Source organism: Hippoglossus stenolepis, chromosome 8 (assembly GCF_022539355.2).
Source record: "Hippoglossus stenolepis isolate QCI-W04-F060 chromosome 8, HSTE1.2, whole genome shotgun sequence".
In the NCBI taxonomy this organism is placed as follows: Eukaryota; Metazoa; Chordata; class Actinopteri; order Pleuronectiformes; family Pleuronectidae; genus Hippoglossus; species Hippoglossus stenolepis.
The window spans coordinates 14,851,556-14,862,406 of NC_061490.1; the positions used below are offsets into that span (position 1 = coordinate 14,851,556).

General features: G+C 43.6%; 1 protein-coding gene across 1 annotated transcript in view; it reads right to left on the minus strand.

Moving 5' to 3' along the window:
• nphs1 (NPHS1 adhesion molecule, nephrin) overlaps window positions 1-1,812 on the minus strand; it is a 34,745-nt gene extending 32,933 nt beyond the window's left edge. Inside the window, exon 1 of the mRNA XM_035163896.2 lies at window positions 1,723-1,812. Coding sequence (XP_035019787.2) covers window positions 1,723-1,786 — 64 coding nt within the window. The 5' untranslated portion in view covers window positions 1,787-1,812. The remainder of the gene's footprint in view (window positions 1-1,722) is intronic.
• Between the last annotated feature and the right edge of the window lie 9,039 nt (window positions 1,813-10,851).

Genomic DNA, 10,851 nt, shown 5'->3' on the forward strand with positions numbered 1-10,851 from the left:
GTGCCACTATCGCTTTTGCTTAACTAGCAGAGTCTGGCGGCTTATATTAGCTCATGTTAGCTAATGTTGCGTTAGCGTGTCACAAGCTAACATTTGAATGGTTTGATCAAAAAAGTAAAACAAGGTACCTCGACAAGAAGCGTATTTGTTATTTCCTGCTGGTGGTCCCATTCCACCGCTCTCCTAACTCTCCTAATGTTGATGTCTAGGTCTCGAAACCAAAAGAGTCAGTTCAAACTGAGGAGAATTCAATATCCCATTACCATCAGTGGCAATTTCGCCACATTTCACCAAAAGTGTTCGACTGAAGTTTCAGTATTAACGGTCTACGTTTAGGGGTTAGGCAGGGTTTTTTTTTGTGCTGAAAACAGCTGACTGGTCAAAGTGACAAGCTGGAAATAAAAGTTGATGACAGCGGTGATACTAAATGAAAACATTAAAGCAGGCTATAAAACCAAAATAATGAATGATAGTAAAAGATGCTCAAAATGCTGTGTAAAGCAGGGACAGGCAGTAATTCTCTGGTAATTTGTCACAGCAAGCAGCTCAGAAGTATTTCACTTTAGCATTTTTCAGACATTAACTCCAGAAAATCATTCTCCGGATTTTGCCTTTCATGAAGAACGTAGCAGGAGATTGTGCTGTTTGCTACAACAGGAAAATATCTGGAACATTCAAACAAGGGGTGGCATGGGTGAAGCATGCAGGAGACGGGACTCATGTAGATCACGTGTTTTTAGTCAACAGCACTTCGATATTCCCCTTAGCCCATATCACCAAAAGCTCTCTATTCTCGTTGTTTTTCCAATTTTCAGTTTTGTGTTTGTCTCGTGTCAGGAAAATCATTGACGCTCCCTCTCACGGTGAATTCCTCCATGCTGTATTCTCACAAAATACTGCGCTTGTCATTCCTGGTAAGTGCACAAAGGCCAAAAGAAGCCGCATTATTGTTTGGAGCTTGTGAAATGATATTGAGTCAGTGACCAACGTCAGTGCTCTGTGTGACTTGTTTTACCAAGGAACTGGATCTTATTATCCGTTGTAATAACATGCCTTAGTAAAGGCTGTTGTCAGCTGCAAAGCCAAGAACAACATGTGAAAATGATGCAGCTATTGGTTTCTCATTTGAATGAGTGTGTGTGTAAATGGTAAATTGTCTGTGTCTGTATGTAGCGCTTTTCGTCTTGACCACTCAAAGCACTTTACAATACAGTTTTACATTCACCCAATCACACACACATTCATACAGTGCATCTATGTGCAGCAGCTTTCTCTAGGAGAAGGGGCCATTTGGGGTTCAGTATCTTGCCTAAGGACACTTAGGCATTCGGCATGGGGAAGACTTGGATCGAACCACCGACCTTCTGGTTAGAGGACGACCGCTCCTTCCCCTGAGCCACAGCCGGGCGCCCGTGTGTGTGTGCATACCACAGTAAGCCACTAAATTACTTTAAACAAGATTTTCACAGAGATTAAGAGATAAGTATGAGATTACCAGATAACCAGGTTAATCTAACTGTCTTACATTTACACGGTCAACCTGTGTTACCTGAGCAGACAGATAAAGAAGGTAGCTCGTGCATGCATAGCAGCTATTATTATATACTGAACATTAAATGAAGCTTGTGATGTTCAAACTGTTTGGCCGAATGCTTTGAACATGAATGGGACCTGAAAAGGCCACAGTCACTGTAACAACATGGTGACGTCTGGTTCTCTTACCCCAGACGAGACAGAGAAAGGGTAGAGCTGAAGGAGACACAATCCACCCAGACAAGAAGTCCATTTCACCATGGACACCTGACCTCCGACAATCCTGGAACAATCAAGATAGAAAAAAATACACACAAGCATGAACACCACATCCGCTACAAGATGAATATTGTAGGCACTTGCTTTTCAAGGACATTTATTTAGTCTAGCAGTGTGGTACTCTACATGCTGCTGCCAATTCAAAATAAGCCTTTTTATTTTTCCATTTCTGATTTCTGACATACAAAGCTTGTGTTTGCGATAGTGAAAAAGCCTGACGAGATTCCAAGCACGTTTACAGCATTGGTACAACAACTTTAAATCAATCAATCACTCAATCAATCAGTCCATTGATCCTGCATTAGCCTGCAATTAAAACACAACTCAAAAAAGCCACAAAGCAATTTAAAAGTTCTTAAGAACAGTCTGATCACAACCTCAAAGGAGCAAAAATCTCTTTCACAAGCATAGGGTTGGTGATTAGTTTTTTGGATGCAAAGTTAATGCAGAAGAAATGTTTATGGCTTTGTAAGGTAAACTAGTGTTTGCTATTGAATCCAGCTCAAACCCCTTAGAACTGGAAAAAGTGTGATTAGTTGTTATAAAGACCTCTGTGGCTTCTTTTAGTATTTCTTCAGGCTTCAAAGCAGATGTACAATATGTTTCTCTTGTAGGTTCCAACACAGGGCGAATAAACACATTTGACAATGATTTTTAAACAGGAGCTACTGCAAAGCAATGGAAGCCAATGGCTGCATGGCTAGCAGGAATGTGTTTATAGGTGCAGAAATTGCTAAATGGTGAAATCATTTTTTTTTTCAAATATCTTGAGACCCTGGCCACACCAATATGAATATTTTGCTAAATTAACTTTTTCCTCTGCATTTTGGGCCATGACGGATGGTTCATTAGAAACTTGAATGGCACAAAGAGCACATACTCCCACCGATGCCCAACAGTCCCCGTAAATTCAATCAAGTCACACCAGATTGCACGCATTCATAGATATCAGTTACCGCGATTTTATCATCAAGATCTCTGCATTATTCCAGTGAAATGTCCATAAATTTGATAAAATTCATGGATTTGTCCCATTGCGCTGATCCGCTCCTAAATGTATTGTGTTCTTTCTTGGCCAATATGCCACCCTTACACAAAAGTTCAAAAAAAATTGTCTCAGTAGTTTTTGCATAATCCTGCTAACAAACAAATGGCATTGAAATAAGTGGAGGTAAGTATATTGCTTGTTTAGGTTATTCAAGAGTGTGTTTTGTTGTTTAGGGATAAGGAAAAGGTTCAAACATGCAATTGTACTAAGAAAGTCCTGTGAAAAGTTGTGTCTCATACAACTGTGTATTTTTATTTTGAATGGACATATACTGTATATGGAGAGTATAAAAATGTCCGACTGTCATTATCATGGCACACTTTTGTTGTGATTGCTGGAAAAAGAAGAATGTCCTTAGTGCTGGTTAAGAGTCTGTGGCATCTAATACTTTTCCTTATTTGACCAGGAAGAGCCCTATGTGGATTTTAAGTCAGTTTGTAATCACTTCAATTTATCTGCTGCAGGAGTGGAACAAATAAGAGTGATTTGCTTAATTGAAAACTAAATATTTTCTCATCTGAATAGACAAAATGAATTGAAGGCAACGGCTCTTTGACGCATCTCCCCGCAGTCGATTAGTTGCACTCCAACAGGTTTTGATAAGAATTAACTCACACTCAATTATTTTTTCGCTCTCAAGACATTTGTGTATTTCAGAGCCCCCAGCATACTCTTTGAACACACAAGGACAATTACTTCCCTCTTCAGTGAATAGAAATTCTTTTCTGAGGTTAAAGGAGCCAATCTTCTCTTTATCTCTGTCTGTTCTAATGCGTCGTGTCGGTAAACACTCAAACACAAAGACTGCATCGTGCCGAACGTAACGTTTCTTCTTATATGCATTGCAATTTATAGTTATCCATCTCTCAATAGGAAGAACTGGATTTCTTTCAATTTTCTGCACAACAATGGCAAAGAGGAACAGAAAAGGTTGCTGCTGACCTCATGAGTCATCAGTTTCATTTGGCCTCTTAATGAAAGCAGACGCAGCCTGCCTGACCTCCCAACATTCCCATTACCAAGTCAAACAACTGCCTTAATTGCTTTAAAAATACAGCCAGTCATGAGAATGTTGATTCACTGATGCGTGTTTGTTTTCTTTGCATGAACAACCTGGGATAGTGAAGCACTAGTGGAACAAACTGTGAGATTTCATTTAACAGTTGCTTAAAATGTAACATTTGAAAAATAACGGGCTGAATTTTAAATTCAATCCTCAGATTTTAGAAAGATATTTCCCATATTTTACTACAGCAGCGCTCATTGCCAAAGGTTTTTTTCCAACTTGTTCTCTACCAGCTTCTTACAAATGCAAATTGGAAAGCTTGATTTAAAATTTGATTTGCTTGCAGAGACAAGGCTGCCACTCTCCCAGACACAAGGGCATTGGAGGCAGCTGAACCATCCAGCGTGGCCCCAACAGGTAGTTTTTTAATGGCGTCTTTCATAACATCATCAAACGACTCAATACACTCAATCATAGACCAATTTAACGTGAAACCCCATGAAATCAGTCAATGTGCAGAAAATTAGGTTTCAGCCTCCAATCCAGCCGCCCAATTCAGATGTGGTCCTACATCTTAATACCAACCTAACCTCTTACCAATCTCTCCAGTTGCCTGGGGGCCCAATTACTGTAGATTAAAGAAGCAGTGTTGTGAGCCATTACTGCTTTAACACTGAACTGCAGATGAAAAGGGTTTCTTAAAGATGCAGATTAGATTATCTGCAGGATCTAATCACATCCGAATCATTGATTGTGCATTAAAACATGACATTATTTAAGCAGTCTGATTAAGAACCCGCTAGATGTGCTAAGCACAGACCTAATAGTAGCGTACTCAGCCTCCAGGGAAGACAGAGCGAATCATATCAGCTTGGTCCAGCAGTTCAGCAGCAGCTTTGACCTGCGCAACGTCAAGGCAGTCGCAGAAACCCAAGTTCGGTGTTAGTGTGTGCACTTTGTCCTCGCTCCCTTCAGCTCAAAGTGTCGAGAGTTTACTGGATTACTCTGACTTCGCTACACACACTCACAAGCCTGCTCTCCCCAGGAAAAAGTTGAGAGACAGAGAGGCAAAACCTTCTTTCAACCTCCACCAACTCAAGCACATCTGCCTGCCTATAGGGTGCACAGAGAGAAAGAAAGTGAGAAAGGCAGACAGACTCACACTCACACACACACGGAGGGCGTACCTCCTTCTTAAAAAAAAATAAAAAAAGGAGCCAAGAATCTTTGAATAAGTGTACAGATTTGCATGTGAGAGAGGGAGCTGTGCTTACCTGTTGAGTGACGCCGAGGCTCAGGAGCGTCTTTTTGTCTTCCTGATCTACAGATGGCTCTCTGAACACAAGTGAGCCACGGAGATGTTAAAGAATGCCAATGGGACTCCCCCTTCTCTCACTCCTTCGTCTGAGACAGAGGCAAACAGATAAAGAGCAAGGCAGAGAGGCAGTCGCAGGGAAGAACAACGAAGGAAGGTGTGTGCATGAGAAGTGCTGGTGGAGATGGATGCAAAGGGGCGAGAACCTGAACAGCAAAAAAAAATATCAGTGTCACGGGGGCCCCAAGGAGTCAAAGGATTTTTTGTTTTGAGGCCACACGGAAACAGACAGGATTAAAACGTTGCAGGTCCTTTTGTTTCAGCAGAATTTAATGAATAACTGTAAAATCTTGATAAAGCTGCAGTGAGTCATTAAAACGATCGAAGGAACATCCCTGTGCCTGTAGTTTCCTTCAGTTCTGCCTTTCTAGGGAGTATTCACAAATCCCAGGATTTAGGATTTCACTGCACTGGGTTGGAAGGAGCAGAGCAGTCTGATACACAGATACAGAAGCAGCATGGATGTCCTCACAGCCGCTAGTTTGTAACATTTATGCTCATACATAATGAATGAAATAGAGTATCCACATATCTGTATTTCCTATACTGAATACTCCTGGGTGGATCTAGGGATGGAGACAGAGACAGGCCAAAGAACCCCCCCCCCCCTCCCTTTTTCAATTACATACGTACTCACAACTTAACGGTGGTTGGACAATACCGACATTTTCTCAGCGGAACATATTGAAAGCTTTTCTAGCAAGACAACTTAAAGGTCATGTTTATTTTTTGTGTGCATGTATTTTTCATTTGATGCGCTGATAGTCCACACTAGTGGCTCTGTGGCGGCGAGACGTACGCGCTATTTTCACAGTATAAACACAAAAGCAGTTGCAGGCTATACTGCTGCATCTGTGTTTTCACTCTGGGTCAGCCGTGCAGTAATGGCAGACCAAGCACTGTCTGCGAGAGCAGTGAGAGAGGGAGAGAGACTCCCACTTTTGTGCAGCAAGCAATAAAGAAAGAATGATAATGACACACACCCTCATAGTGGCACAAATTCAAATACTGTAACTTTATGTTATGCACACTGCTGAGTGCCAGTGTACAGTATCTGCTCTGTGTGTAGTGTGTGCCTGTGTACAGGCTGTGTGAGCCGGGTGTGTGTGGCCCAGATGTTAGCAGCTGGGTTGTGTAGTTAGAGCTGGCCCCACAGACAGTCATTAAGCCCAGCAGCCCAGGGCTGGAAGGTTAATTCCCCTGCCTGGAGGGGTATGTAGGTGGGAGGCAGGAGGGAAGAAGGGAGGGAGGAGGAGGATGAGGTGGAGAGGCGGCGGAGGGAGCAATAGGAGGCGAGGGGGCTGTGAAGCTCAGCACTCAGTTCACACAAACAGCACTGTCAGCAAGAGTGGAAGCGCTCCACTGCCAGACGAAGGAAGAGGAGGAAGGGAGCTCGGGCCTGACAGAGAGGTAGTGAGGGAGGGAGGGGGAGGGAGACGGACAGAGGACCTGAAGATGAATGGCAAGGGGGAAATGCAGGGAAGAGGAGGGAGATCCAGAAAGAGGGTAAAAAGAATGCATGTCAGGAGGTTGGACAGGCAGAGGATAAGATGAAGGGGACACGAACGGGCAAGGTAATGGAGCGAGAGAAACGAATGGAGGAAGGAGACAGAAAGATACTGTAAAATGGGCTGTGGAGTGATGAATATAAGACAAGGGTGGAGCAGGAGATTGGGGGGAGAAGGGAGGAAGGAAGGTTGACATGAGGAGTTGTTTTGAAAACCAACAGGAAGTCTACTGACTCAGACCAGTGCGGCAGGGAAAGCAAAGAGGAAGATTAATCAAAGAAAGCAATAAGCACTACGGTGGAAAGCAACACAATATGTGGAAGAGGGAAAGATGGGGTCATGTCCAGGAGATTGATTCAAAAAGTGGAGTGGGAGTGAGACTGCATGCAATATTTTGTGTGTGTTTCAGCTCCTATGTATGCCTGTGGGTGTGTACAGTATTTGTTAGGAAGGTGCATGGCGCAGGGAGGCGGGGGCAGGGGGGAGTGCTTAAATCATCTGTATTGCCATAAGCAATGTTGTAGCTTAGGTTCTGTCAGTTATCCCCCAAAAAATAGAAAATGCTTAATTCCAAAATGAATATGACATGTTGGAGTCAGTATCTAACAGTTTAAACAGCCAGAGATATTCAGCGTACAATATGGGATCCACGCCAAAAAAGAGGATTTAACTAGTTCAGTGCCCACAGTTCTTAGGAAACAGTTAATTTAACTAACGGGTCTTATTAACCACTCAATACTGCTGAGGTCTCCAACAAACGCCTGCAAAATTGTCTTTGCGCATTGAGCTGGAGAGTATTGCATCCAAAATCCGAGCCTCGGCATTAACTACCCAGCCATCTGACCCGGCGATCTGATTGGAGACCCATCTTCTGTTGCCTGCCACAGTGCAGCTGCCATATCAGCGATGCTTCGGTGTTCTAAATCTGTGGACAAGGTCAGCATGTTTTTAAACCCCCCCCACCCCCCTCCAGGCCAATCTGGCTACCAGTCGACCACAGGAGAAGGAGATTCAACAGGCAGCGACAGACTGGGAGTCGGATGCATCAAAAGAAACCAGAAATGACAATTACATGGCATCACTAAAATAACAAGTAGCCAACAGAGATAAGAGGGCTTTCACAAGTCTGACAGCAGTAATCCGCTTCAGCAGCACTTTCTTCAAAAGTCTGTCATAGTGATGAAGTCTGAATAAGGACAGGAACCTTGCCCCGCTGCTGGCATGTTTTGCAAGGCGAGATTCTCGAGTTGCTGTCTCTGGGTGACCTGTGGGCCAAGCGATGCCGGAGCATGTGGACAGTACATGTGTCAGGGTTAAGACGGATTTGGAAAAACCCAATTAAACACACCGATACACTCTTGGCTGTTCCCCTTCAATCCCCCGTCCCCGTGTCCCCATGCATGTTTGCAGCAACATGGGAGTGCGGGGCTGGGCATGTGTTTGTGAGTGGCAAATGTGTGCGCATGTGTCGGGATGGATGGAGAGGCTTGAGACAACCAGCTGTGGTGTCCAGATTGAGGAGGGATTATTTCCCAAATCTCCCCCCATTTACCTCGGATGCCTAACAAGCTCCCATGTAGCCATGTTGATTCACCAATATTGCAACTCTAACTCAGCTTTTAATAACAAACACAGTGGACCAATCAAATCAGAGCGTATTGATGAGGTTTTACACAGATCTTTGTGTAGGTAAAGCACAACAGGAGGAGGCTTACTGTGTGGGGTCTATAGATCAGTGTGATCTAGGGTCTAAGTGTGATAGGGTCTATAGATCAAATCAGGATTAGATACGGTGATTTACTTGATGGCTGAGTGAGTAATTAATAATTAAAAAGAGAGTAAAAATAAGTAAATATCATTAAGTTGCTAGTGTCCAAGAAAGAAGCAAAAAGCTCAAAAGTACCTGACTACTTTGGGAAGGTAGAATCTTTTATCTAATAAATTCCTGTGAGAAGTCATGAGGTCAGAGGCTGGACAGGATCGCTGAAAACAATATTATTAGGTCACTGAGGGAAGAGGAGCCGGGTCAGATAATGAGACTCAATCTGGCTGAGTGAAAATGCATGGGAGGGAAAGTGCTGACACCTCCCTCGCTCTCGCTCATCCAATTCCACAGCGCTTACTCTGTGCCACTGATATTCATGCCGAGCTGTCCATCCACGGCCCACAAACTTTAACGTTCGCCGTCTCCACCGCCCCATCTATTACCCCCGCGGTGGCGATGGACGAGTGGAGAGCGGAGCAGGGAACGTGGCGGTGGGCAGGAGGGGAGGGAGGGCGGCCGGGGCAGGCGGAAGAGACATGAGGGGACAATATTGAAATTTGAGGTCAGAAAAGACAATTGTTGTATCCACTCTTGTGTGTCCCATTCACTTATTCAGAGCAACCTCACCCATGTACAATAAACACACACACACATTCACAGAGAGAGAAAGAGAGAGAGAGAGAGAGAAACACACAACGCCAGGACCTCCTATCACAAGCAATTCAATATAAAGATACGCACAGCTCAGGCAATAACCTGATCCTGGTGAGAGATGTTATAGGCTTTGACAGGCGGGGCTGAGCCACACAGCCCAGGCTGTTCTCCCAGTGTCACTAACAAAACAGAAGGATTAGAGGATGAAACCGAGCTAAATCTGGGCAAGCTAAAAACGGGGGCAAAAACAAGGCATGGAAAGAAACGATACTGAATGGATCCAAAGCTAGCCTGTGACAAAAGCTATTAGGCAATAAAAGGCCACTTTAATAACAAAGCCCTTGTGTTCTATTATTTATGTTCCGCTGTCCACAAATACAGCCACACACATAAACACTGCATGTATACAACATGAACAACTGTGCATGCCCCGCCTGTGCACACACACACACGCGCACACACACACACACGCGCACACACACACACACACACACACACACACACACACACACGTATCTCTTCTATCAGGAATCCTCCACAGACTAGACTCAACCTTTCATAACTCTCACGACCATAGCTTTAACTACAGTGTGTCAAGGTTAGCGGTAATGCTCCTCCTCACCTCTCCATCACAGCATTAGCATTACCATAGAAGTGAAGATTTAGCAATTTTGACCCCAGGAGAATGGGATTTTTCTTATATCACTGACGCAGGTCCGGTAATGTAGTAATACGAAGGAGTGACTCAATGATTCAAATCTAATTTACACTTTGCCTATTACTGAGTGAGGATGCGTGAAACCATCTTTGAAGAAAATGCATTAGACACGTTCTTTGACTTTTTCGTTTGGCCCATGTACTGTCCACTAGCGCGGAGGAGGCTGATATAATGAACGATTCAATTGTTTTCATGTAGAGTAAAATCAATGACCATCAAAGCTGAATTCACCATTCTCCCTAATTTTGTTGCTGCCATTTTGAGGTTAAATGTGTTGCTTTAATGGTCTGCAAAATAATATGTAGAAAGTGGTTTTGTGAGCCCCAAACGGCAAAATGTGTAAGATCTGGTGCCTCCAAGAGAACCTGGCCAGCTGCTACTGGGTCTCATATATTATCGACTTAAACCATAAAACAGAACTGACCAACTTTAATTTTAGCTGTGCTGGCTGAAAGCTACAAGGCAAAAAAAAAGTCAATACGCTACTGCAGAGTGACCTGCGCACATTACCTGCTGCAGACGAAGCCGTTTCATAACATGAGAGGATCAAGGAATTGCAGTCGTTACATTATATGATGCAGGAACCCCAGGCTACATACCAAGATTTCATTCAAGTCACCAATATTTGAATGAAACACCTCATCTTCCTTATTTTGGGATCTTAAATAATGATGCAGAATTGTGTGGATCCTTTTAACCAGCCACTTACTTCACTAATCACAGGCCAAAACTGCCCGTTCTCAGGAAAATGTTTTAATTCTGAAGGGCTCAGCCTGGTTCTCACATGGATAGAAGTAAAAGAGCAAAGAGACTTTAAAAAACACACAATCAGGCCCAAATACACCTCTGCCAACAGATGGGCTTATGGCTTTGTTGAGGTGGAGTTTGCCATCCTGCCCGTCCCATTTTCCGAAAAATCCACTTTAATTAACATATCAGAGCTCCAAACGAGGCTAAACCTCTTC